The 27,250-nt window shown below is 42.0% G+C and overlaps 2 protein-coding genes across 4 annotated transcripts; both read left to right on the top strand.

The window, feature by feature from the left end:
* Window positions 1-3,370: 3,370 nt before the first annotated feature.
* On the top strand, window positions 3,371-8,637 carry mfsd6l (major facilitator superfamily domain containing 6-like). The gene is made up of 2 exons (XM_028600564.1): window positions 3,371-3,503; window positions 6,553-8,637. Exons 1-2 carry the CDS (start codon window positions 3,402-3,404, stop codon window positions 8,332-8,334), a joined length of 1,884 nt encoding a protein of 627 aa, XP_028456365.1. The 5' UTR covers window positions 3,371-3,401; the 3' UTR covers window positions 8,335-8,637.
* On the top strand, window positions 8,439-25,352 carry LOC114570304 (uncharacterized protein C16orf45). Of its 3 annotated transcripts, none has more exons than XM_028600567.1 (7): window positions 8,439-8,453; window positions 12,896-13,006; window positions 17,327-17,447; window positions 20,696-20,769; window positions 20,888-21,002; window positions 22,193-22,263; window positions 23,458-25,352. In XM_028600567.1, the coding sequence occupies exons 3-7, from the start codon at window positions 17,344-17,346 to the stop codon at window positions 23,574-23,576; spliced, it is 483 nt and encodes a 160-aa protein (XP_028456368.1). In that variant the 5' UTR covers window positions 8,439-8,453; window positions 12,896-13,006; window positions 17,327-17,343; the 3' UTR covers window positions 23,577-25,352. The 3 variants fall into 3 exon arrangements, with proteins under 3 accessions (XP_028456368.1, XP_028456366.1, XP_028456367.1); XM_028600566.1 differs by lacking the exons at window positions 8,439-8,453; window positions 12,896-13,006 and adding exons at window positions 14,154-14,227; window positions 15,809-15,931; XM_028600565.1 differs by lacking the exons at window positions 8,439-8,453; window positions 12,896-13,006 and adding an exon at window positions 13,959-14,227.
* The last annotated feature ends 1,898 nt before the right edge of the window (window positions 25,353-27,250 follow it).

Genomic DNA, 27,250 nt, shown 5'->3' with positions numbered 1-27,250 from the left:
CGAAGACACTAAGGACAACCCTTTAGGACCATGCGCCCAGCGCATGGACCCTTTTTTCCGCCGTCAAACTAGCAAAAGTGCTTATATCGTTAAAATAGGGCCCTAAAACTTTCTGAATTGATGAATAAAATTTGATAAATAAATTAGGATAATACGGATACAACAGAAAGTACAATTATGTAAAGCAAGTAAAAGTTTGCAAGTTTAAAACCAGATTTCTTAATCGTCCACAATGTACAAATATAGATACAAATGATGTGCCTTACTTCTCGTAGCGATATGTACGAATGGTTCATGAGAACAGCCTCATTCGTCAACAGAAGTCCTCCTGTGGACACAGAAGTTGTGTTTGTTGTCAGGGATGCACCATCGGTAGCTGTGAACGTAGTGTAGTGTTTATACAGTTAATCTGTCGGTGAATAAATGCTACAACTTCTTAAGAGCCAAGTTCCCGCGTCTTGCTTGCCCCCTGCTGGTTTAAGTGGAAGGGTTTGAATCCGACCCGAGGCCCTGTTTGTTTGTCCAACACAAATTTCCTTTGTGACATAAAACAAAATATCTCATCTTATCACATGTCATCCACTCTCTCTCTCTCATCCTGTCAGTCTTCAGCTGCTCTAATTAAAATAAAGGAAAAAAGCCGCAGGTTCGACTCCGACCTGCGGCCCTTTGCTTCATGTCGTTTCCCCTCTCTCCACTTTCATGTCTTCAGCTGTCATATATAAATAAAGGCCTAAAATGCCCCAAAAATGATCTTAAAGAAAAGGATTGGCGCAATGACATCCTCACACTTAACATATCTAATATAAAAACATAACAGGAATTAAAACACTGTACTGCATGTCTTCCCCCTCCTCTCTCTCCCTTTTCATATCTAAGCTGTCCTATCAATTAAAGGCATCAAATGCCCAAAAATACCAGGTGACTTCTGTTGAAGCCTATGAAAATTACATACACATGTGAAAGGATATTTACCATAGCATAGCATGGGTAATGCATTTTAAAAGTTATGGCAAAAACTTATCTTCCAAGTTTTGCAGTATAGTTTTATGAACTTGGTGTTTTGTTTAACACATTTTTATGATTTTAACAAAGTGTTTAATTCCATTAATAAACCCAATTGAATTAGGCTTTCTGTTTTTCCACTTACATAAATGAATACATGATGCTTTCCAGTTAGAATTACTGTATTAAAGGTGCAGTAGGTAAGACTTATAAAACTTAACTTTCTGTCATATCTGCTGAAACTGACCCTATGTTCCAGTAGAACTACAGTACAGGCCAGAAGTTTGGACACACCTTCTCATTCAATGTGTTTCTTTTTTTTCCATGACTATTTACATTGTAGATTCTCACTGAAGGCATCAAAACTATGAATGAACACATATGGAATTGTGTACTTAACAAAAAAGTGTGAAATAACTGAAAACATGTCTTATATTTTAGATTCTTCAAAGTAGCCACCCTTTGCTTTTTTTGATAACTCTGCAAACCCTTGGTGTTCTCTCAATGAGCTTCATGAGGTAGTCACCTGAAATGGTTTTCACTTCACAGGTGTGATTTGTCAGGGTTAATTAGTGGAATTATTTCCCTTATTAATAAAAAAAGCAAAGGGTGGCTACTTTGAAGAATCTAAAATATAAGACATGTTTTCAGTTATTTCACACTTTTTTGTTAAGTACATAATTCCATATGTGTTCATTCATAGTTTTGATGCCTTCAGTGAGAATCTACAATGTAAATAGTCATGAAAATAAAAGGAAACGCATTGAATGAGAAGGTGTGTCCAAACATTTGGCCTGTACTGTACATGAAGCAGGTCATTAAAATAAATCCAGCTCCTCTGGCTCCACCTACAGCCTGGACTGAGATTTGCAAAAATACACCACTCCCTGTTCAGATGCACCAATCAGGGCCAACGCATTCATTCTCCCTTGTGGGGGGAGGGGCTTAGAAGACCATTTTGGGCTTTATCAGAAAGGGGGTAGGGACTGAGAAGTTGTCGATGATTTTGGCTAAGTCCTGGATCTCCACAATCCTACCTACAGCACCTTTAATTACAAAAGATATGTGGTTGTTGAGTTTTTCGAGATAAAATAACACCTCTAAAACCTCTGGGAATGCAAGGTATTATAACAGTAACATCAGACCATCTGCTTCCTGTTTACACCAGCACGCACATGCCCAGTGTGTGTGAATGGTCATGTGATATGTGTGTTGTCAGACGTGTTAATTTGATTATATTATAATACACATCCATTCATGAATATTTGTCCAAAATAGTTTAAAGGGCAAGAAATTTTTTTTGGTATGAGATCCCCTCACTGTTTAAAAAAGGTAAGCATAATACAGGAAGATGTGATTACTGTGGGCAAGAAGAAACAATCGAGCATATTCCACTTTTACCTTCTACTATTGTCAGAAATATGAGAATGAAAGAAGGCAATTGATTCAAAACTTCACAAAGATAAAAAAGTACGGTGTGATCTAATAGATATTCTCCAACAGTACTGAAGAAATGGTTGTCATGGAGTAGATAAACACCCAACTGGTAGGTGTATGCATTGTGATCAGCGTGGGTCTGTGCTGCTTGAGTGTAGGGGCTATGAAAAGAAAAGAAAGAAACCCAGATTAGCATTAAAAGAAGCTAGGTTAGCTTTACAGTAGAAAACTTACTTGGGGATGCAGCATGGGGAATGCGTTTTCTAGTAACATAATTTTTTTTTTGGGTTCATAATTTTTTTTTTGGGTTCTTAGAGAGAATTTAGTTTAGTCTGTCCTAATTTAGTTTGGTTGATTTTGCTAGGGTTTTTAAAAAAAAAACAATTATTTTAATTTGTATTTGAAAATTTGGAATTTTGTATTTGAAATAAATCAAAACCAAAAAATGGGGGGGTTGTTTTATTTAAAATACAAAATTCCTAATTTTCCAATACAAATTAAAAAAAAAAAAAAAAAAATTAAAATGTTTTCTCGTTTTTTTTATTTTATTTTTATTTTAATTTCTATTTGAAAATTTTGAATTTTGTATTTGAAGAAAAAAAAAAATTATTTTATGAAATAAAAAAAACCCTAGCATTTTTAATTTTTGTTTCATTTCATTTTTATTTATTTATTTCTTTTTCCTGCTACTCTATTGTTTTGCAGTCCAGTCCGGTAGGTGGCGGTAATGCACTTTAAGTATTATTACAGAGGCACCCACACCGTCAGGGGGCGCTGTAGACGTGGGGAAAAGCTCTCCAGGTGTTAACGAGTGTTCCTCGCCTTACACAGGTGCTCTCTCTCCCTCTCTCTCTCTCTCTGTCTCTCCCTCTCTCTCTCTCCTTATCATAGCCTGTAGGCTAGCCCGCTAGGCTACATAAAACTAGCTCAGAACACAACAGACGGACAGGTCACCGTGGATGCGATGCGAATGTTCGAGGTGGAAGGTGGACGGTAAAAAAAAGTTTAAAGAGCTTTTTGCGGACACAAAGAGAGACAGAGAGAGAGAGAGAGTTCAAAAGGTAAATGTTTAACGTTGACTTTTATTTCATTATCTTACAAACATGACATGACGTGGACTAGCGCTCCACATCTCCACGTCCTACCGGGGAACAGGTGCACGATGGGCTTTTATTTTGGGACGCTCGTTTTAAAAGTTAAGCTCTTCCAATGAATGCACCACACGTTCAAAGAAAGAATTAAGCACAAGTGTATTGTGTGTATATATATATATATATATATATATATATATATATATATATATATGCCGTATACTGTAGTCTATAAATGACCCGTTATTTTTTTTTAAATCCCAGCAAAATAAAAATAAATTCGTATAATTATGAAGATGTATTCATCTTTTAGGTTTAAAAATAAAGACTACAGAGGGCTGTGGTGTGGGCTTTGCGGTTTGCCCAAAGCATCGTGTCACTGCAACTACTTTGATAATTGATAATTTTAAAAGTAAAAATGCTCCAAAAGTGTAAACCATTAAACCAGTGTCAACTATTAAACTAAACGTCAGCTATTTTGATAGTCGATTATATCGTTTTGAGTCCTCAAAATAATCTGATGGCAGCTTGTTAAATGTGAATATTTTCTTTGGGTTTTTAAACTGAAAACATTTAAAGAAGAAAAAAAAAAAAAAAAAAAAAAAGAACATTCAGTTCAGTCACTTTATTATCCCAAATGGGAAACTTGATATTCAGTCAGGAGTGAAAGATTAAAAAAAGAAAAACATTCAAGCAACATACAAATATATAGGCAACAATACAAGATATGAGTACAAAAAAGGTTTCCTGTATGCAATACACACAACACAATTTATTACCGCTGGAACAATCTCTAAAAACAAAACAAAGTACTACATTACATGTGCAAATTAAGCTGAGTTATACTTCTTAAGGAAGTACAAACGTATTGCATCACAATTCACATCAAACTTCAGGTTTTTATCTACAACGGTTCCCAGATACTTGTACTGTTCAACAAATTCAGTTTCAGTTCCCTTAATGAACAGAAAAGGGGGGGGGGGGGAGAGATGGTGGTTTGGATTAAAACACTACCTGGAAACAAACATGCATTTCCTGGGTGAAAGAATGTAGTTTTCACACTTCGTCCAAGTGCCGTAGCTATCTGTCAAAGATGGCGGCCTTTCTGCACGTGCGCGACTCACATAGGCTACGTTCAGACTGCAGGCCAAAGTGGCCCAAATCCGACATGTGGTCCTGAACCCGACCCAGATCTTTTTTTCAATGCGGCCGCAGTGTGAACAGCCAAGGCGGATTTGATGTGACTTTTACCTCAAAAACCCTCGCTGCGCCCCCTCTCCCCGCGGGGAGGGGCGGGCCCCCCTGCTTCCAGTGCGGCTGTTAACCGGGGCGGACTGTCCTCAGTGTTACCCAACCGCGCGTCGCATCGCCAGGGCGAGGATCGGCTCACGTAAAAAGGTGATGTCGGCAAAAAAAAAAAAAAAAAAAAACGAAAATGCTGACTTCCTCCATAACCTCCCTAACTTTAGTGCAACAGCGTGCTGCGTCTGATGTCATCGTTCTTGTTCTTTTGCGCATGCAGGTCAGTTCAAAACCGCGAACAGTTCACACTGGAATCTGATATAGGCCACATTTTAAAAAGTCATGTGAACAGCCAAACAAAAAAATCGGATCTGAGCAAAAAATCTGAATCAGGCATTAAGACTTGCGGTGTGAACGTAGCCATAGTGTAGGTATGTATGACTCTGAATGTAGACTCACATCTTGTCTCTGGTCTAGACAGCCCCAAGTAAAGTAGTTTTCTGTATCTGTGTCACGTGGGCTCCCCCACTGCCACACCTCTTTAGGAGACTAGCGGCAGGTCCTGCGTGCAATGATTCCAACGGGAGAAGTGAACGTGAACACAGATTATGAGTGATAATTTCGCCCCATAGTACCCAGAGTAAATATTGGACCCATTCATCACAAGCCACATGTCTCCAGAACATTCTGACACTAAAATGACAGAAAATGAACTTTGTTTGAGACCTGTTTCTGTCTCAGGAAAAAACTCTCGCGAGATCTGGCAACACCGAGAAGCTAACGTTTGTGAACGCCCTAACCAAACTAATCTTTGTGATGCTAAATATGCCTTTTTAGCTGTGTAAATATCAAACCTTAGCAAAAGAACCTTTTTAATAAATTATTTAAATAACTTTTAATCCATCCACACAACGTTCAAACGAGGCCACGCCCCTTTAGGAGACCGGAAGTGTGTACCGTTTCATACCATTGCTTGTTTCATGATCTTTAGTATAGATGATCTTTGACTTTTCCAAAGAATGCCTCTAAAACTGTGGTCTTCAACGTTTTTTAGGCCAAGGACCCCTTAACTGAGAGAAACTGAGCAGGGACCGCTACTACATATATTATACATAAATTTTGTATAAAAGTTGCATATTTAACAGGGCCTACAATTACATGTGGGTGGCCTAAAGCCTTCTTCTTCTTTTGCATAGAATACCAAGCTATTAAGTAATTGTTGGCATGATTTTAAAAATCATGTTGTAATGTTAAGTGAATCCTTATACTTGGGCCAGTAAGCCTATCATCAATGTGGTTTTTTTTTTTCACCACATTTTTTTATATTTGCTAATAATATGTTTGATTCATGTTGACACATTTTCATTTTTGAAAAACAATTTAAAAAAAGTTGGTGGCCCCCCCTGCAGTAACTCTAAGGACCCCCTAGGGGCTCCGGACCCCCTGTTGAAGATCTCTGCTCTAAAACCTGAATAATAACGGAATATCCCTCCCATGTCTTAATTGGAAAATGCTATATTCGGAAGAAGGCCTTATTCTGAATATCCAACCGTAATATTCTGTTTACATGACCCGTATCCAATTCCGAATATTGTCATATTCGGAATAATAGTGGAATATTGGTGTGCCTGTAAATGTACTCCCTGACAATCCCCGGCACTAATTCCCATATCTCTCTCTCTGTCTGTCTGTCTGTGTCTCTCTCTCTCTCTCTCTGTCTGTCTGTCTGTGTCTCTCTCTCTCTGTCTGTCTGTCTGTCTGAACGTGACACCGTGAGCTGGCAACCATGAAGAGGAACAAGCAGATCGACATGAAGCGCGCCCTTGCTGTGGCCGGGACCTTCAACTTCCTGTGCTGCTGCGCTCGCGCCTGCCTGCTCCCCTTCCTCACGCTGTACTTCAGACAGCTGGGTCTGACCCCCGCCATGACGGGCATCGTCATGGGCACCAAGCACCTCATATCGCTGGTGTGGAGCCCCGCGGCGAGCCAGCTGTCCAAACGCTACGACAAGAGGCGAGCGGTGATAAACGGCTCCCTGGTGTGCTCGGCGGCAGTCGCCGTGGTTCTGCTGCTCGTCTCGCCCGCCGATGTGCACCCACAGACCGCCAGCTGTAACGCGTCAGATCTGAGACCGGGCGCCAACCTGCTCGGGAGCAGCGCTGTCACCGCTCCCGTTTCCACGTCTGGTGTCACTCTTCCTGCAACGACTCTCACTGACGCTAAATCTGCTCCGGTTCCGACGACCCAAACGGCGCTTAATCGGTATTATGACGATGATACATCGCATCCTCTGCTGTCACTAAAGAAGACCTCAGCGGTGGCTAACGACGGCGCTGGAGAGCCAAGCGTTGCGCCAGTCGGCTCTTCCGTGGCTGCGGTGAGGAAGAAAAGGTCCAGCTTTAGATTCTTCTCAGGGTCAGAAGACAAGCTCGGCGAAGAGACGACCCAGGAAGAGGACAAAGGAAGCCGTTTGGGTTTTCTGGTGCTGGACCCTCAACACCAGCTCTTCTTTTTGACCCTGGTCATCGTGTTGGTGTGGGAGTTGGCGTCAGCGCCTCTGGAGTGGACGGCAGACGACGGCCTGTACGAGTATCTGGACTTTGCGTATGCCTCGGACCGCTACGGCAGCACCCGGGTGTGGGGTTTACTCGGAGCGGCGTGCGGGGTCGGAGGAGCGGGCGTGCTGGTGAGCCAGTTGCGCTGTCTCGTGGCTTATCGGACGCCCGGGAGCGGCGTGCACTTCCTCTGCTACGCTGCCCTGGCGGCCCTGGCTCTGCCCGCAGCCGCCTGCCTCCCTCTCTACCTCAACAAGAAGCGCAACCGGGCCAACGGGCTTCTCAAAGCCGCGCTGCTGGTGCGCGGCTCCCCCCGCGCCGCGCTGTGCGCCGTCACCGCGCTGCTGGTCGGCTGCGCGGCCTCGGCCGTGGATAACTTCCTGCTGTGGCAGATGCAGGACCAGGGGAGCGGCGAGCTGCACATGGGGCTGTCTCTAGCCCTCGCCGCGCTCTCCGAGGCCGCCTTCCCGCTGCTCGCCGGCCGAGTCTCAAAGCTCCTCAGCCCGGAGAGGGTGCTCGTTGTCGCGGCCGCGAGTCTTGGGTTGCAGTGCTTCTATTACTCCTTCCTGTGGGCGCCGTGGGCCGCGCTGCCCGCCCAGGTGTTGAGCTGTTTCAGCGGCGGCGCCCTCTGGTGGGCCGTGAAGGCCCAGTGCGCGGAAGTCGCCACGCCGGGGGCCGAGAGGAGCGTGAGCAAGCTCTACAGCGCGCTTTCTCTCCACCTGGGGAGCGGGCTCGGGAGCTTCGCCGGAGGCTTCGTGGTCCAGCGGTTCGGGCTGACCTGGCTGTTCAGAGGAGCGGCGGTGTGCGTGATGGCGTGGTGCGTGTGTCTGCCGCTGCTCCAGTGGAAAGCCCCTCGCCAGCGGCGGATTAACTATTGTCGCCTGCTGGCGGCTGGCGCGAGCGAAGCCAGCGACTCTGAGTCCGAGCAGGAGAGAGACTGGCTTGAAAAAGCGATGGAGGACAGCAGAAGCAATAACAACTATGGACGGGGGAGAGGCCACTGAAACCACAGTGGGAGAGTACAAAAAGACGCTTTACAGAGTGCAGTAGACAAAAGGCATTTATCTTCACAAAACCAAATCACTTCTATCAGCATGAAAATAATAATAATTTTCCCCACCAGGTCAGTTACAGACGTGTCTCTCTTTATCATTAGGTAGCGCAGCTCAAAGCCGGATCATTTATTTCCTACCTTGACGGGTTTAATTCAAACAGTGTTGACTAGTGCTGCAAAAAACGATTGTTTTCATTGTTGATTAATCGATTAGTTGTTTGGTTTGTAAAATTTCAGAAAATCAGGATCAGTGTTTTCCAAAAAGCCCAAGATGACGTCATCAAATGTCTTGTTTTGTCCACAACTTTAAAAGTTATTTTAGATACATTTAAAAAGCTGGAATAGCAGACTTTTTTTTTTTTTTTTTTTTACTTCTTTCATAAAAAATAACTCAAAAGTCGGCGATTAATGTAAATAGTTGACAACTAATCGATTAATCGTTGCAGCTCTAGTGTTGATTTTTAACTCATTATTGCTCATAGCTCTTTCATCAGAGTTACTGTAAATGTTGTGACATCCCGTTTTTTAGGGCAACTAAAAACAAACCTTAGTCGACTAACACTTTTTGTCGATTAGTTGACTTAATTGTCCGATATGTAAAACTGAGTTTCTCCACAAAGAATCGGCACTTTAAATCTTGTGTTTGCCAGAGATGGTCCTAGAAGTTTCTTTGAAATTGAACATTCAGAATGGGGGGAAAAAAAGAAGCATAAGAAAATGACTAATCGACCTAAAGAAATATTTGTGGACCAAAGTGGCCGATTGGTCGACTAATCGACTAAGAAGTGGCAGCCCTCCCCATGTTATCAGGTACATACTGATGGACTTGGGATCCATCTCTGTGCCACCTGAGCCTTCACAGATGTACTTTAGCATAAGCAATCATGCTTTTTTAAAGCAAACAAGGTAGCAGGATTATAGGCGGGTAGGAGACGGACTCAGCTCCCTCACCTTGGTAGGTGTGTAAACACAAGCCGTGTGCACAAGGTGAGGCTAAAGTAGACTTTCTTCCTGTTTCACCACACCCCAAACAGTTGGTTTATCTTCGGCTAAAGTCATTCATTGTTTGTGCCTTATTTTGGGTTGTGTGAACTGATAAAATGGTTAAAGCAGCTCAGTTATGTGCATTTAACTGCACATTCAAACTAAGGTTATGTTCACACTTGGCCTCTTTTTTTTGACAAGAACAAGTTTGACTTTTTTTTTTTTTATTCCAAAAAGCAGCCGAGAGCATCTTTTGTTGCTATAACAGCTACTGCTACAGTATCCTAGCTAGAGTGCTATGTGGAGAGGTGCTAACGTTGGATAAAACAAAGTGGTGGAGCGAGTTAAGTTCTAACGTTAGATAAAACAAAGCAAGTTCCCTGTACAGGGAGCACCCGGTCATATCATATAATTTGCTTTACTCCGACTCTTTATTTTTTTTCTTGTTGTTATCGAAACGACAAGTCTGGCTACTCCGCTTGTCATTGGTCGGCTGTCAAAAAAGTTGAACTTTTTTGAACTTCAAAAAGATGCTCCGAGCTGCAGAAAAAGAAGTCTGCGGTGGTGTTTAAAAAAAGCGCTCAGAACTTTTTTGAAAACCCGGTTTACTCCGTACAGGATTATAATGTAAAACAGACGCTGGCAGCTTAAAAAAAGATGCCGAATGTAAACATAGCCTAAGATTCTTGTTGTGCCAGCATGAGCAGACGTCTTTGTCAGAAAATGTTTGTCCAATCATTTTTTCTGAACATACCTCGTGTCAAACAGTCCATTGTAACCCGTCAGGAAACCCTACAGACATTAGTTTGAAGAGAAAGCATTGCCTTTAGGTTCAAAATGCCAAATGTGGATTACACATACTGCACTTTGATGGAGTGGGGTCAAATTTAATACCAATATACAGTACAGCCCAAAGGTTTGGACACACCTTCTTATTCAATGTGTTTCTTTATTTTCAGGACTATTTACATTGTAGATTCTCACTGAAGGCATCAAAACTATGAATGAACACATATGGAATTATGTACTTAACAAAAAAGTGTGAAATAACTGAAAACATGTCTTATATTTTAGATTCTTCAAAGTAGCCACCCTTTGCTTTTTTGATAACTCTGCAAACCCTTGGTGTTCTCTCAATGAGCTTCCTGAGGTAGTCACCTGAAATGGTTTTCACTTCTCAGGTGTGCTTTGTCAGGGTTAATTAGTGGAATTCTTTCCCTTTATTAATAAAAAAGCAAAGGGTGGCTACTTTGAAGAATCTAAAATATAAGACATGTTTTTAGTTATTTCACACTTTTTAGTTAAGTACATAATTCCATATGTGTTCATTCATAGTTTTGATGCCTTCAGTGAGAATCATGAAAATGAAAGGAAACGCATTTGAATGAGAAGGTGCGTCCAAACTTTTGGCCTGTACTGTATATAAAAGGTGCCCTGATGTAATATTCTTTCTTCCACAAAGATTTTGTTTGTCTATGTTGTATTTAAAAGTCTTCAACCTGTTACAGACCTGAGTACTGTGAAGAGTAAACTATTCCTGCTAAAACATTTAAAATAATGTCACATTTGTATACAGTAACAGATTCATCTGGTGTGTAATAATATAAATAAATAAATACATATATGAAGTGCTTTCAGCAGCCAAAAATAAAAGTTTGCTTTAGAGCCAAATCATGTAATTCCAGAGAAATTCATTCAGACTGATGCTCACGAGTTTTGGGTACATTATTGACTCTTTATATCTTTTGATATTCTTCTTCTGTCATGTTTACTGAATGAACACACACTCCTTTCATTTTTTTTCCTTTTATTTTTTCTTTCCACAGCTGAGTAGTGACTGGGCACGTCTGTACTGCGCTCCGGCTGTTTTGTTCCGTTCTCCACCACGCGCAATACCAGGGGTCATGTTCCCACAAATGACGAAATGCTTGCTACAAATGTAACGTTAGCATAGTGTCAGGGGGGTCAGCCCTATGTTCCCACTTCCCAATGGTCCCACTTCCCTATGTTCCCACAGTCCAATGGTCCCACAGCCCTATGATCCCACAGTCCAATGGTCCCACAGCCCTATGATCCCACAGTCCAATGGTCCCACAGCCCTATGTTCCCACAGTCCAATGGTCCCACAGCCCTATGTTCCCACAGCCCTATGTTCCCACAGTCCAATGTTCCCACAGCCCAATGTTCCCACAGCCCAATGGTCCCACAGTCCAATGGTCCCACTGCCCAATGGTCCCACAACCCAATGGTCCCACATTTCTAAGAATTTCTTCTTTTTTTTCACAGAAAATTAGGCCATATGTTCCCACATTTCTAAGATTTTTCATAAAATTAGGCCCTATGTTAGGGTTAGGGATACATTCCATCTGTAGTCCATTGCTACTGGATAATACGTTGGGTGTAATTGGCTACCAAATTAGGAGAAAGGGGGATAAAATCTGATACAAATTTATGAAAAAGTAAATGTGGGAACATATAGGGCCTAATTTTGAAAAACCCATCTTAGAAATGTGGGAACATAGGGCTGTGGGAACATAGGCAGGCTCCCCAATACCACACCGGCTGAGTCTCAGAAGTGGAGCGTCTTGCTGCCTGACTCACAGATTATATTGTCACTACAAGTACTTTACAGAACAATCGCGTGTTTAAGATAATCCCATGTTTTATTTCAAAGAAACTTCTAGGAACATCTCTGGTAAACACAAGATTTAAAGTGGTGCTGTCGCATGATTCTTTGTGGAGAAACTCCGTTTTACAGATCTGACGATTAAATCAACTAATTGACAAAATCGGATAAGTGTAGTTAACTAAGATAGAGATATATATATAGAGATATATATATATATATAGAGATATATATATATATTTATTTATTTATATATATATATATTTATTTATATATATATATATATATAATTATTATAATTACTTATTAATAAAAAAAAAAATATATATATATATATATACATATATACATATATATTTTCGATGCCCTAAAAACAGGATGTCACATTTAACTCTGATGAAAGAGCTATGAGCAATAATGAGTTATTGGCGTGGCACAGCAGGTGGATTATCAAACATTGACTGGAATGGCCGCAATTGCTCACGGGGCGCGAATTTACGAATCCTACTATGTCCACGCCAGGGCCAGGCGTCCATGCTTACGTAAGGTAACGTAACCCCCTTTTGTACAGGTCCTATCCCATGACCAATCAGCTATCCTAACCTTCGAGGTCAGTGCCTAACCCCAACCAATCGAGCTGCTTCGTAGGGCGGGTCTTGGCGTGGCCGTAGTAGGATTCATAAATTTGCTCACCCAGAACGCAGCGCAGACGCGCCTGGTGGAAATTATGGGCTACATCTACACTACTACGTTTTAGTTTAAAAAACAATTTATTTTGCTGGGTTTGCGCCCACGTTGGTCCAAGCAGAGAACTCCCTGCTCTTACTTTTCACCATTGTTGTTCTTTCTCCATATTATTTTCTGTATTCTAAGCTTATACATTCATGTTTTTTAACCGCAGAGTAACGTCAGCCAATCTGCTTCCTGTTTACACCGGCACGCACATGTCGCTCTCCCCGAACATCTGCCGCAGTCCTCAAGGGCCCGACTACATGAAATCAAGTCATCCCCGGTATGTCGTTAACCAGATGAACTCAATCAGGCGCGATGAAAATTCCACGATGATAGACAGCTCGATTCTCATGTGGAGAGCGATGTTGTGGTTAGAGCGCAGCAGACCATTAAAATGGCAGATGTTTGTTATTCTTAAAGTGCTCATGTTATGCTTTTTGGCTTTTCCCCTTTCCTTTATTGTGTTATATATCTTTTTTGTGCACGTTACAGGTTTACAAAGTGAAAAAGCCCAAAGTCCCCCCCAAAGGGACTTACCATCTCCAACAGAAAACACTGTTCACCAACTGCTCCAAACAGCTCTATTGTAGTCCAGCCTTTACTTCAGAGACCAACGTGGTCACTTTGGAACACACGTTATAATGCTCGCCTAGCTGCTAGCATGGGCCCTCATACTCTGCTTCTGACTGGCTAGTAGTCCTTACCTAGGTACTGTCAGGGCACGCCCTCATACTCTGCTTCTGACTGGCTAGTAGTCCTTACGTAGGTACTGTCAGGGCATGATTCCATGCATTTGCTCTCTTTGGGAAACAAGGAGTTATTATTTGTTGGAAGCTTCTCTTAATAAATACAAATGCAGTGCTGGAATGTAACAAAATACATTTACTTGTTTGTACTTTACTTGTGTATTTCCATTTTCTGCTACTTTATACTTTTACTTTCTACATCTCAGAGGTAAATATTGTACTTTTTACTCCACTACATTTGTCTGACAGCTTAGTTACTTTTCAGAATGCGATGATGGGTTTTTCATCCCCTTCTGGCTTCCTGTCCTGTATCTCCACGTGTGTTGATGTTGAATGTTTGTGACCAACTGAAGGATGAAGTGTTCCTTTGTGTTGAGAAATGCTCATACTTGTTAAGCTAATTAAGAGGGGGGGGGGGGTTGTCATAGAGCCGGTCGGCCAGCAGGTGGCGCCCCGCAGCCTCCGCTCCTCCGTGCGGACATGCTGCTCTGTAGGAGTCGGTTCAGCATCTGTTCGGCAGCTCTCCTCCCGTTAGATGCCCTCACACGTTACAGCAGTTCTGCATGGACTTAGTCGATAGGCCTGCCTTATTAATATCAATTCTCGAGCTGCACAAATTTTTACTTGACTTTTTCTGAGCAGTGTCTAAAAAAAAGGGGGAGTATTTTTGAACAATATGGAAAAAGAGAGAAGGTCGTCTAAACAGTACGGCTCTCTGGAGAAGACGCAGGTGGACACAGCGACGGAGAAACCGAGTGAGTTTTGAGTGTAACATGCTCTACGGTGCTTTGTGTGTGAATTTAAGAGGATGCACGCTTGGATTGTGTTTCTGTATTAAGTAATCAGCGAAGGAAAAGGGATGCTTTTGTTGCGCCAACTTTTTAAGCAGAGGGAATGAAAGCGTCAGGTGCCTGCAGATCCTCTCAGTGAGCATGTTCAAGTTGTCTGTCTGCAGGATTTTAGACCTCCTCTAAAGGACCGATAGAGGGCATGTTGTGTAGGTGAGATTTCTCTGCAGGAGAACATGTTACATTTATTAATTTGACAGGCCATACAGTTATCCAAGAGTTTTCCATCATGTAGCCTATGGTCTAAATTTAGTTCTCGAAGTGCCTTCTTCTCCATTGCGAATAATACAATTCCAATAATAGCTTCTAGTTATTTCATTTTTTTTTTTTCCTTCAGAATGGTCACATTTAAGCATACTGTAAAAAATATCACAATATCTTTAAAATAGCTTGTTTTTGTCCAACTAATAGTCCAACATACATATATATTCAGTTTACTTCCACATTAAGGCAAAGAGAAGCAGATTATCGTCAGTCAGCTGGAATTAGAGAATGTTTCACTTTTTTGGATGAAAAAAAAAAAGAACGATAAATTGATTGTCTAAATAGTTGCACATCATTTTTCTGACGCTCAACTAATCGGTATATCAACAAATCTTTTCATAGCTTTCATTTCTAGATCTAGAGAGTCGTAATGTCAGTGCACAGCAGGACATTCAACATATACAATACATATTACAATAATGAATGAAAAACATGTATTTACTTGAGTTTTTGTTTAAGGTAAACTTATTTTCCCCTATAATTACTAAGAAATTACATATTTCTTTCCAGGGAAATTCCTCGGAAACTATTAGGGAACTACATAGACAAGAGTTTATTTGCATCCACACAGAGAGAGAAATAGGAACAATGTCAAGTCATACTGATACAATTGGCTAAAGTTTGGTCATAATAAGGCCAAAATATTTGAGTCTTTAAAAATAGTATTCATACAGTATCATTTACCTAAGTAAAAGTAACAATGCCATCCTGTAATGTCATTGAAAATGTCACTTTAACGGAGACACCCTTATATCTTAAAGGGGAACTATGCATGTTTTTTTTAGCTTAATTCACCTTAAGTGAAAGGCTTCGGAGTCATTGGAATGGTTATACGACTTTTTTTTTGTTGAATGGTGGTCGTCTCGCTCCCCCCTAACGCCTGTGAGCAGGAAAACCACACTTATATATATATATATAGCATCCCCTTTAAGCTTGAGTGAGATTTTATTTTTGGCGTTCCTCAAGGCTCACTTCTTGGTTTTTCCCATTTTATACAACCATCTCCTCTGTAATACCACGTGTGCAACATTGTACTATAAATGGCACACATTCATTTTTATGTTATTGCTTTCTATTATCCACATGTTTCACATGGTTGACTTTAAATGTTCCTTAAGGGTGTGACGGTATTACTATAGTTGTGGTTAGAAGTAAGAGCACGCATAAATATAAACTGCATTCACACAAACCTACGAGTATGATTGTAATGTCTTTTCACACAAGGCCAGGTAATTAAAAGCGGATCCGAGCTCTGCTGGATGACTCATCGTTGCCCCTGGAGAGGAGTAGGAGGCTGCAGGAGGCAGGCAGTGCAGATATTCAGTGATGCTTGAAGAATGACTGGGGGTGAGGGAAGTATTCACAGTGCTCTGATCAGATCATAGCACGACAGCGGAATTTGATCCAGGGAAGTTTTTAATGTTTACAGCTGAACAGGTTTCACTAAACTCATTCATTAAATGTGTGTGCTTGTTGTGTGTTTGTGCCTGGATATTTAAATAGTCCCACATTAGGTCTCTCATCATGAGTCTCGAGAGTCCCCTAATCTTGATAACACCCCCCGTTCGAACTGTCACCATCAGGCAGACGGTACAGATCCATCAGGGCAAAAACCAACAGATTCAAAAACAGTTTTCACCCATCTAACTAAAATCAATGCTGCTAAATTGAACTGACCTGATAGTCCATTGAGGGATTGCAATAAGTGTGACAGTGTACGTCCAGCCCGGTCTCACGGCAGTTCGTGATACGGTTCACGTTATTGAATCTATCGAGTCGTGGACAGGACACGATAATGTCGTTTTTTTTCGTGGTGGTGATTACGAATTTTAAAGCAATGTATTTCAATGGGAAGCATATTTCGTGATCACAGAACGATGACGGTAGCAAGTAGTATTGATAAGGCGAAAGATGGGATGATGGGATGGATGGGTCAAAAACCTTGGAGACCGGGGATGGCGTCCCGCGTGTTGCAGTTCCTTTCCTCGTTATTCTCTTCCTAACCACAACCGTCCCGCTGTTGTGGCGTTTCATTTCCCCGTTGTGTGCCCCTGCACCCGGGGATCGCAGAGCAGGTTCGAAAATCGTGACATGTACACGTTCAAAATTTGTGACGCGTACACGAAATAAACGTCCAAATTGTGACCTGTAAACAAATCAATAAATCAAAATACCGTGAATAACGTGGGTTGGTATGTAAGGATTCTCATGCTGCTGTCTATGTACAGTATGTACAGTATGTATGAATGCCTGTTCATGCAGCTTTTGGATACTATGTATCTTTTTATTCTTTTTTTAATGACGCACTGCCGGGTTAGTACTTTGGAAGATTTCGTTGTACAAGTGACAATGACAATACAGTTCTATTCTATTCTATGGGTTATGAGTGCAATACATTACTCCAATTAAGCAATTTTGCACTTAAATGTGCAAGGAAGTTGGTAGAGCAGGTGCACATATACTGAGAGGTTTGTGCCTCGGCGCAGAGGTCCAGGGTTCAAATCCGACCTGTGACGATTTCCTGCATGTCTTTCTCACCTAGCTGTCCTGTCAGTTAAAAAGGTGAAAAAGCCCCAAAGATAATCTTTAAATGTGCAAGGAATTGCTATCCTCAATTTCACTGGAAATCAACTGAAAGACGTCTTGTTACAGGGTCTACTGTCCATCGTGTATTTCTTAAAAAAAATCCTGTTGCCATCATCAGAATCAAGCAAATGTGTTTTGGTCTCGCCTGTCTTTCAGCGGAGGATGTCATTTCCATGGCTGACTCCACGATTACCATCGAGGACATCGAAGGAGAGCTGTGCAAAATCGATCGCATAAGAGACATCCTCGTGCGGAGGGAATCGGAGCTGAGATACATGTAAGATCTGCTTCTTCAACACCAGTTCTCGTGTTCAGTATTTCAACTGACATAGACACAAAAGGGACACTGACGCACAGCGATGGCACGGTGACATTAGAGCCAAGATGATAACACATACGTCTCTTCTTTCACGTTACGTTCCCCTGTTTTTGGTCCTCTGCACCGACACATAAAGCTCTGCTGTAAAGGGGATCTGAATACACGCCAAGCTACCGTTATCAGCCCCCCAGGAATAAGACATGATGCATCATGTCAGTCAGACACCAACACTGACTGCAGCCATGTGCATGATGGCAAAAAAAAAGTGTGTAAAAGAAAACAGCAGTGCTATTAAAGGTCTTAGCACACATCAGGTTTTTTTTTTTTTTTTCTTTCAGATCTCAAAAGATGCCCTTTTGTCCTTTTTTTGGTTATTGACTTTCTCTTTATTTTTTTTTTATTTTTTTGTTGAGACCTTCCTCATTATTTCTTGTTAAATGAAATCAGATACGTGTTGGTGGTTCATAATGTCACATATCACACGTTGTTCTCATTTCCATCCGCGTTCATCCGCATCCAGAGGATGAAAAGTGATGCACACTCCCACTCCCAATAATAGATTACTCGCCTTCTCGTCACCGGGGGCCTGCATGTGTTGACATGTTTTACATCAACTGCAACACAGACAGTAGTCTGTATCCACAGACAGACAGACATACAGACACACAGACAGTAGTCTGTATCCACAGACAGACAGACATACAGACACACAGACAGTAGTCTGTATCCACAGACAGACAGACAGACACACAGACAGTAGTCTGTATCCACAGACAGACAGACAGACACACAGACAGTAGTCTGTATCCACAGACAGACAGACAGACACACAGACAGTAGTCTGTATCCACAGACAGACAGACATACAGACACACAGACACACAGACAGTAGTCTGTATCCACAGACAGACAGACAGACACACAGACACACAGACAGTAGTCTGTATCCACAGACAGACAGACAGACACACAGACAGTAGTCTGTATCCACAGACAGACAGACACACAGACAGTAGTCTGTATCCACAGACAGACAGACAGACACACAGACAGTAGTCTGTATCCACAGACAGACAGACATACAGACACACAGACACACAGACAGTAGTCTGTATCCACAGACAGACAGACAGACACACAGACACACAGACAGTAGTCTGTATCCACAGACAGACAGACAGACAGACACACAGACACACAGACAGTAGTCTGTATCCACAGACAGACAGACAGACACACAGACACACAGACAGTAGTCTGTATCCACAGACAGACAGACAGACACACAGACAGTAGTCTGTATCCACAGACAGACAGACACACAGACAGTAGTCTGTATCCACAGACAGACAGACAGACACACAGACAGTAGTCTGTATCCACAGACAGACAGACATACAGACACACAGACACACAGACAGTAGTCTGTATCCACAGACAGACAGACAGACACACAGACACACAGACAGTAGTCTGTATCCACAGACAGACAGACAGACAGACACACAGACACACAGACAGTAGTCTGTATCCACAGACAGACAGACACACAGACACACAGACAGTAGTCTGTATCCACAGACAGACAGACAGACACACAGACAGTAGTCTGTATCCACAGACAGACAGACAGACACACAGACACACAGACAGTAGTCTGTATCCACAGACAGACAGACACACAGACAGTAGTCTGTATCCACAGACAGACAGACACACAGACACACAGACAGTAGTCTGTATCCACAGACAGACAGACACACAGACACACAGACAGTAGTCTGTATCCACAGACAGACAGACAGACACACAGACAGTAGTCTGTATCCACAGACAGACAGACAGACACACAGACAGTAGTCTGTATCCACAGACAGACAGTATTCTGTATCCACAGACAGACAGACACACAGACAGTAGTCTGTATCCACAGACAGACAGACAGACACACAGACACACAGACAGTAGTCTGTATCCACGACGGTCCACTTCTGGGATCGTCCGTCCCCTTCCTCTGTCTCTGTGTTGGCGTTCTAACCTCCAGTGGATTTGTGAGGACTATGGTTACCTGCTCCTAAGATCTCTGCAGGGTAAATCCAGACAGACAGACAGGCACACAGACACACAGACAGAGAGACAGACAGGCACACAGACAGACAGACACACACACAGACAGAGAGACAGACAGACAGACAGACAGACACACAGACAGAGAGACAGGCACACAGACACACAGACACACAGACACACAGACAGAGAGACAGACAGACAGACACACAGACACACAGACAGACAGATAGGCACACAGACACACAGACAGAGAGACAGACAGACACACACAGACAGACAGAGAGATAGACAGACATTCAGACAGAGAGACAGGCACACAGACAGACAGAGAGACAGACAGACCGACACACAGACACAGACAGACAGACAGACACACAGACAGAGAGACAGGCACACAGACACACAGACAGAGAGACAGACAGACACACACACACACAAACAGACAGATGCACAGACACAGACAGACAGACAGACAGACACACTCGTGTTTTCAAATCTGCATCAGAGTCAGACGGTGAAATGAGATCTGATACTTTGAGCTGTGAGTCGTTGACAGAGGGCAGCGTGGCTGTCTTATTCCAGCTGATAAACTCACACATCATCACCATCTGGACACCAGCTGTGTTTTCTTTGATAAGCTCCGACAATTTCCCATGGATGTTTGTGTCAGGGGTGTGCAGATTTGGACCCAAATTGCAGAAAAGTGAAACTGAAGCATAAAGCATAACACACAGATAGAACAAGGCAAAAAACAAAACAGGCAACAGGGTGAATATACAAACAGGGAATGAAATAACAACAATAAACGGGAAACACCACGACCATGACAGTTTGCATATAAAGTTAGGAGGGGAATTGCTTTGCTGCCATGGTATGAAATTCCATTTCAGATTTTAAAAGCCTCATCAAGAGAACACTAGTTACTTCAAGTCACAGATTCACATATCTCTTACTTGTATTGGTTCTCTTTATATTTCTATTGAGAGTGGAGCTTATTTAACCGACCAATTTCCCCCCTGGATCAATAAAGTATTTGATTTGATTTGTTTTATTTAATTATAAATTATTTTTTTTACAGTGGCATTAGCTGATTTCCTGCAAAACATCTATTCACGATGTGCTTGTTTTACACTCAGGATGGATGACATCCAGCTCTGCCGAGAAATCACGAGGCTGAAGGCGGAGCTGCAGCAGCTCGTCTCGACTCCAGGTAAACTGTGTGCTGTTTGTCACGTCTTCTTTCACTTCTGTCTTCTTCTGTCTGACAATGAAAAGAAATGGGATGTAAAAGTTTCTAACGTTAACCCTCTGGGGCTTGTGTTGAGCAGACGATGATAAGTCCAAGGCGGACAGAGAGAGGGAGGAAGAGCTGCTGCAGCAGGTCAACAAGCTGGTGGAGACCAGGGACTTCCTGGTGGATGACGTGGAGTTTGAGAGGCTCAGGTGGGGTTATTAAATCAATCGATTGAAAGGACAGACACACACACACACACACACGCACACACATGCCCGGACACGCGTATGCATGCATGCATGCAAGCACACACGCACACACTCACACATGCACGCACACAAACACACGCACATGCACACAAACAAGCATACACACAAATACGCACACATGCCCGGACACACGCGCACACACATGCATACACACCCGCACACGCACACACACAGCAGCCGTTACAGTGCTTTTTACAAGATAAGGGGCAAAGATAAAGGTCTGGATCTCCAGATTATGTTGCTTGAACTTTACAATTATAGCTTTTAGCATGTTGATCAGTCTTTACTGTTATTCATACATACTTATACTTATATTCCATGTACAAGCTTATACACTTCACTCATGTCTCCTCTGTATCTTCTGTACATACAATAGTCGGTAAACTCTAAAAAATGTTCTCGATCTCTCAGTGATGTAGTCATGCACGCACACACACACACACACACACACACACACACACACACAAAGCAGCCATTACAGTGCTTTTTACAAGACAGGCAAAGATAAAGATGTGCAATTCTAAAGGTCTGGATCTCCACATTATGTTGATTGAACTTTAACAATTTAACTTTACAATTTTAGCTTTTAGCATGTTGATGAGTTTTTCCTTTAGTTCTATACTTTGCCATGTGACTGAATCTCCAGGACAAACGTGATCAGACTATTGATCCAGTGAGTTTTTAAAAGGTTAGCTCTGTTCTTACAAAGCTTTGTCTCTTTGTGTGCTCTGTGCATCCTCTCTGTATATTTACACTGAATAATAATAATAATATTGAGAGCAAGTCCACTGTCGCTCAGATGGTTTGTTTGTGGTGTTAAATTAGCTGTCACGACTGATAAGCAGGCAGCTGTTCATGCCAAAGAATATCTTTGAGTGACATTTTGATGGGCCTCATAAAGATTGCAGGGATGCGAGAGGCCATCTTCTTTCATTATTCGACGTGTTTGTGAGAGTGTGTGCGGATGCAGCAGTGAATTCACACCATGTACTGAGGATTAAAACCCTCTCCTGAGGATTTGTCGGTCCAGCCTGTAGACGTGGCTTCTCCTTTACTTGCAGCCCAGTGACATTTAACATGATTGAAAAACCCGGCAAATTAAAAACAAGGATATATATTCTCCTCCGCAGGGAAAGAGAGGAAGACAGAGAAATGGCAGTCTTCTTACAGTCCAAATTTCCCAAGACATTGTCTGCAAAAGGTGAGTCCAACCACGACTTTTCTTCACTCGAAAAACGGCCACGTAAGTCGTTTGTTCGAGCAGCAATTACAACTCATATTTACGTTAATAGTGACGGCTCCCACTAGTGTCCGTAGTAAATATGAAGGGAGCAGAATGGAAAGTAGCAAACTCACTTAGTTCTCACTCCAAACTCGTGAAGTACTGACGCTTGGTTAGTGGCTCTCAGCGTCGGCTACCGATGCAAAAATCACTCTTAAGCGTGGCAACAGCTTGACCGTGGCGCTGTTAGATGACATAGTATTAAAGGACAAATCTGGCGCAAAATGAACCTAGGGGTTAATAACACGTGTACCGAGTCGACTGTTCTCTGGGATATGTTTTCATGCTAATCGAATGGGACCAGTTTGATCACAAACTGCTAATTAGCTTATAAAGCTAGTCGTCGGAGCAGAGGGTAAAGTAAAAAGAAATCTCTATTTCTACACCACTAACAAGGCTCAAAAGGAGAAGGAGTCTTTTTGTGTCAATAACAAACGTCAAAGGCCCCTGACCAAGCATCACTTTTTGACGCGATGGTAGTGAGAATGTGTTGCAATTAAGGTAAAGAAAGAGGGACGTTGGGGGGGGGGGGGGTGTATGGCTCAATCAAACACAGGACTTTCACCCAAGAGGCCGGGGTTCATGTCCCGTTTGTGTCCCGCGTGTCCCAAACGTACATTTTGTAACCCCACCCACCATCTTTTCCTAAATCTGGCTGTCCAGTTTTTGTGTGTTGTGAAGTAACATCTGATTTTAACCCAAACCACGAACTTTTTCTAGACTTAACTTAGTAGTTTTGGAGCCTAAACCTAACCAAACTGCGACCATTTCACAATGTTAATAATATGTTTTAAACTGCAGTGGATATGTTCTGTGGTTTAGATATGAGGTCATATTTCCTGCCACCACTAGGGGGCGCTTATTTATGAAACCTCCTGTTGGTAGTGCGTTTTGTTACCTTCAGACAGAGCCAGGGTAGCTGTTTCCCCCTGTTTCCAGTATTTGGGCTAAACTAAGCTAACAGCTGCATACAGCTATGAGAGTGGCAATAAATTGAAGAAGCATATTCCCTGAAAACATTGCACTTTTCTTTTGAGGAATATAACTTTAAGTGAAGATGTAGAGGATGAGAGTGTTAACCTGACTTTACTATCACGTCTCATTATTGATCAGGTGCTTCGCAAGATCAAAACGTGGCGTCCAAATCCCAGCAGACGTCAACGCCGTTCATCAGTAAAACTGGACTCACACTGCTGAAAGACTGCTGCGGCTTCACCTGCTCCATCATGTAATACTCTGTGTGTGTGTGTGTGTGTGTCTGTGTGTGTCTGGCGTACTAGCAGTCACCTTTTGGCGGAGTGGACCGCCATCTGGCACTGCCTGTACCCGGCTCACAGTCACCTATTGGCGGCTAAACACAACTACCAACTGCCGCTAATACGACGGAGATCTGTAGTCGGCGAGCAAAGCTCTGTAGTTGGCATCACGTGACCAGCCGGTGGTCACCTAGTTTTCGTAGGAAATTATACGAATTGGTGTGCATACATTTAACGTACATATTACATTGTACAAACCCGTTTATGTGAATGTGTTGCATAAGTAGGAATTTGGCGTAAACAGCATTACTGATCTTGAAACGAAGGCGATATTTCCCCAGTAACAGAACTTTTGCTCCACCGATTTGCTGGTCCAGTCAGAGAGATACAAAGTTGAAGAATTTTAAAGCAACACTAGAGAACTTTTCCCACTTTGGTCCCGCTACAGGTTGGAAGCGGAATTGTCCATTGTAGTTTCTTATGTCTCACTGGAACTACAGATCCTCTACCCGATCTGGCAAACTTGCATAGTGCGGTCATAGCCGATAGAGAGCCGCAGAGTGAATGCAGAAGTGCCGTTCACCCTGTTACGAGATGATGAACAACTGAAACGATTTTGGAAACATTATTTTAAGTTACAAAAAGTTCTTTAGTGTTGCTTTAACTGACTGGAGCCCCATAATTCCCCTCTACATAAAAATTGTGTCTAAGGGTCACCAGTGCTCACATCTCTGTTGTTGCACTGTAAACCCGAATGCTCAAATGAATTAACTGGAATGAGTTTTGTAAATTTACAGTTTAAGAAGTTCTACTTACTTAAAACGTATTGTTGAGTTACGGTTAATTAATACGTTAAGTTTTTATACTTAAAATTATTCTGTTATGTTAATTTAATACTTTCGAGTTGCATTTTACTGATTTTTGAGTTGGCTTAATTGGTATTTTAATTTAACGGTAATCAAAAAATGCAAGTTCATGTTACTCCACATATTTAATCTCTAACAACCTCAGACTTTTAAGTTCATGAACTCAACAAATGTGTGGCAACTGCTTACTTATTCGGGTTTACAGTGTATTTAAGTCATAATTTTGCTTTTGTGTTTTAGACTTACAAGGTTTTTGCCCAACAGCGAAGATATATTATGTGATTTACTGCTGTGAAATACTGTGTTTAAAGTCTAGCAGAGAGGAAGCTGACTGGCTAATACTAATGCTTTCTGTCTAATTAATGTAATTAAATACTATTATAGTTGCTCTGACCTTCTGTTTGGGATGGATTAGCTGTTAAAGACTCACTGAGGGAACAGGCTACACTTGCTGTAGTTCTGTATTGAGTATTATTGTAATGCTTGTGATTACTTTTGTTTTTGATTATTGGGAGTGGTTTCCTCTTTTTTTCCTTATTCAGTTAATCGCTGGGGCCATCTAAATGTTACAGTTAGCATTAGCAGCGAAGGAGGGGAGATGCCGTATATGAAAATGACAATTTTATGGATAAAATAAAAATGCAGGCCTTTGTACTTTCTGTTGGTCATCCGATGTAGACACAGGTGAGCAGATTTATGCAGAAGGCTGTCTCGCAAATATTGTTCATTTCTGTTTGCTACTCAGTTACTCAGCAGGCCACAACTTAAACCAAAGTCTGATGTCTGATCCGGATGTAATTAGTCATTCAGTAATATGCCTTAAAAGAGAAAATGTGTAGTCTTTTCTGTGACTGTAGAATGTATCATCTTTTGCAATGCTGTTTCGTTTCGGCCCCTTTGGAGCTTCATCAAGAGTATTTAAAAATCTCAAGTATTTGAATCCTCTTGACGAAGGTCCAGAGGGGCCGAAACTTCAGTCTCTTCAATAAATGGTGTTGCTGTAGCAAAAGCAGAGTGCAGGATCTTATTTTTTTGAAATATTTGCATTTCAGACAAAGGCCATGTGTGTGTGTGTGTGTGTGTGTGTGTGTGTGTGTGTGTTTGAACCAGAAGGTGAGGAGAAAAGTAGATGGTTTCAGTTCCACATAACTTACCTCAGCTGCCTGCCTTCACCTCTCTCTCTCACACACACACACACACACACACACACATATTGCAGCCACAGATGAGTTATACAGCGCAGCAAGACCACTATCTTTAATTTGTCTGATGGAGCATTTTATCCGAAGAATACTCAGTTTTAGTAGAAATTAGGGACATGATTTGATTTTGTATATATCTCGAACAATCAACAGACTGTAAAAGAATAAACAAAATCTGAAAAAAACATCAAAAATATAAAACAAAGATAGATACATCAATCCGATTTCCTCAAAGAACAAACGAAGAATGAGTTTGAGAAGGAGCACGCATCACCATAATGCTTATATAGTCCTGCCCCTCATTTACAAAATCATATTATTACCAAAGAAACAAATAGATATGCATTCACTGCATACAAAAATGCAAGTCAACATACAACAATACTATTCAGGTTGACATGATTGGTATGCATGTTTTCCCTGTCTTCAATGTCCAATATTTTAGATAAGTTGTCTTCACAGCCAGGTACTTAAATACAGTTACAACATAAAACACTACTATTAACAATACATTCAAATACAATACAGTACAGTCACGATACATGAGGTGCAGAGAGGACATAAGGCAAATGTATTATATAGCTTCTTCCTGAGCCTTTGCCTGCAGTAATGTGCTCTGTTTGGTTCCGTCCTCACGTTGACAACGGCCGTCACAGCTGGCTGCAGATTAACGGACCTGCAACGCTCTCCGCTGTATTTAATTTGCAGGCTGAGAAGCCTAATCAGAGGGCTCCATACTGTGAATATAGACAAGTTACTGCCAACCCACACTAATTGGATGCTTGCTCTTGTATGCAGCGTTGGCCAGACATTAAGAAGTCCCTGGAAAGGCGAGATCATGCTCTGCCAATTAGGGACTTTGTGCTTGCTTTCTTTTTTCCAGTTTTGACTTTCTTCTGAAAGCATTTAATAATATCTCAGACTCAGTCTATGGGGCGTATACTTTATGGTACTTTATGTATGTTAGGAGCTGCATAGCCCTCCCGCTGTTTATGTATTGTCCCTCTGGCAGTTGTCTCTAAAGACCAGGGAAGGTAAATGAGAGATCTTTGTGTGACATTTCAGTCACTGAGGCGTTATTAGGGATCCCACGTAACTTCTAGGCAAGTCCCGGCCTAGGAATGAGGCCGATTGGTTGGGGTTAGGCATTGACCGCAAGTGGTTAAGGTTAGGATAGCCGATTGGTCAGGGGATAGGACCTGAACAAATCGGGTTACGTTACCTAGCGTAAGCATGGATGCCTGGCCAATAGTAGCGTGTGAATGCTCTTGAAGGGCGGGTCTTGCCTAGAAGTTGCGTCGGCTCCATAATAATGGTGCGTTCTTTTTATCTTGTAATCGCGACTAGTAGCTGGAGTGTGATGTCACATCCATGTCGGAAAACGAGTAACCGCGGGGTTGTTGCGTTCTTTTTGTCACACAATACTACGAGTCGGAGAAAAGATGGATTTTTGTAACATTTTTAGTAACATTTAAGATTCTATTCACCCAGTTATTGACATATTACACACATATATTTCACAGTTTGATACATGAAAATTACGTTTTGATTAACATTAACGTTCGGCTACTGCTCTGCTTTC

This window comes from Perca flavescens, chromosome 15 (genome assembly GCF_004354835.1).
Source record: "Perca flavescens isolate YP-PL-M2 chromosome 15, PFLA_1.0, whole genome shotgun sequence".
In the NCBI taxonomy this organism is placed as follows: Eukaryota; Metazoa; Chordata; class Actinopteri; order Perciformes; family Percidae; genus Perca; species Perca flavescens.
Note: the sequence above shows the minus strand (reverse complement) of the source record. Positions and strands in the feature narration are given on the sequence as shown.

Coding starts and splice junctions, on each gene's coding strand:
- mfsd6l (XM_028600564.1), top strand. CDS start 3,402: ATGCGATGCGAATGTTCGAGGTGGAAGGTGGACGGTAAAAAAAAGTTT. Junction 3,504..6,552: donor AGAGAGAGAGAGTTCAAAAG/GTAAATGTTTAA, acceptor TGACACCGTGAG/CTGGCAACCATGAAGAGGAA.
- LOC114570304 (XM_028600565.1), top strand. CDS start 14,149: ATGGAAAAAGAGAGAAGGTCGTCTAAACAGTACGGCTCTCTGGAGAAG. Junction 20,770..20,887: donor GCAGCTCGTCTCGACTCCAG/GTAAACTGTGTG, acceptor TGTGTTGAGCAG/ACGATGATAAGTCCAAGGCG. Junction 22,264..23,457: donor CAAGACATTGTCTGCAAAAG/GTGAGTCCAACC, acceptor ATTATTGATCAG/GTGCTTCGCAAGATCAAAAC.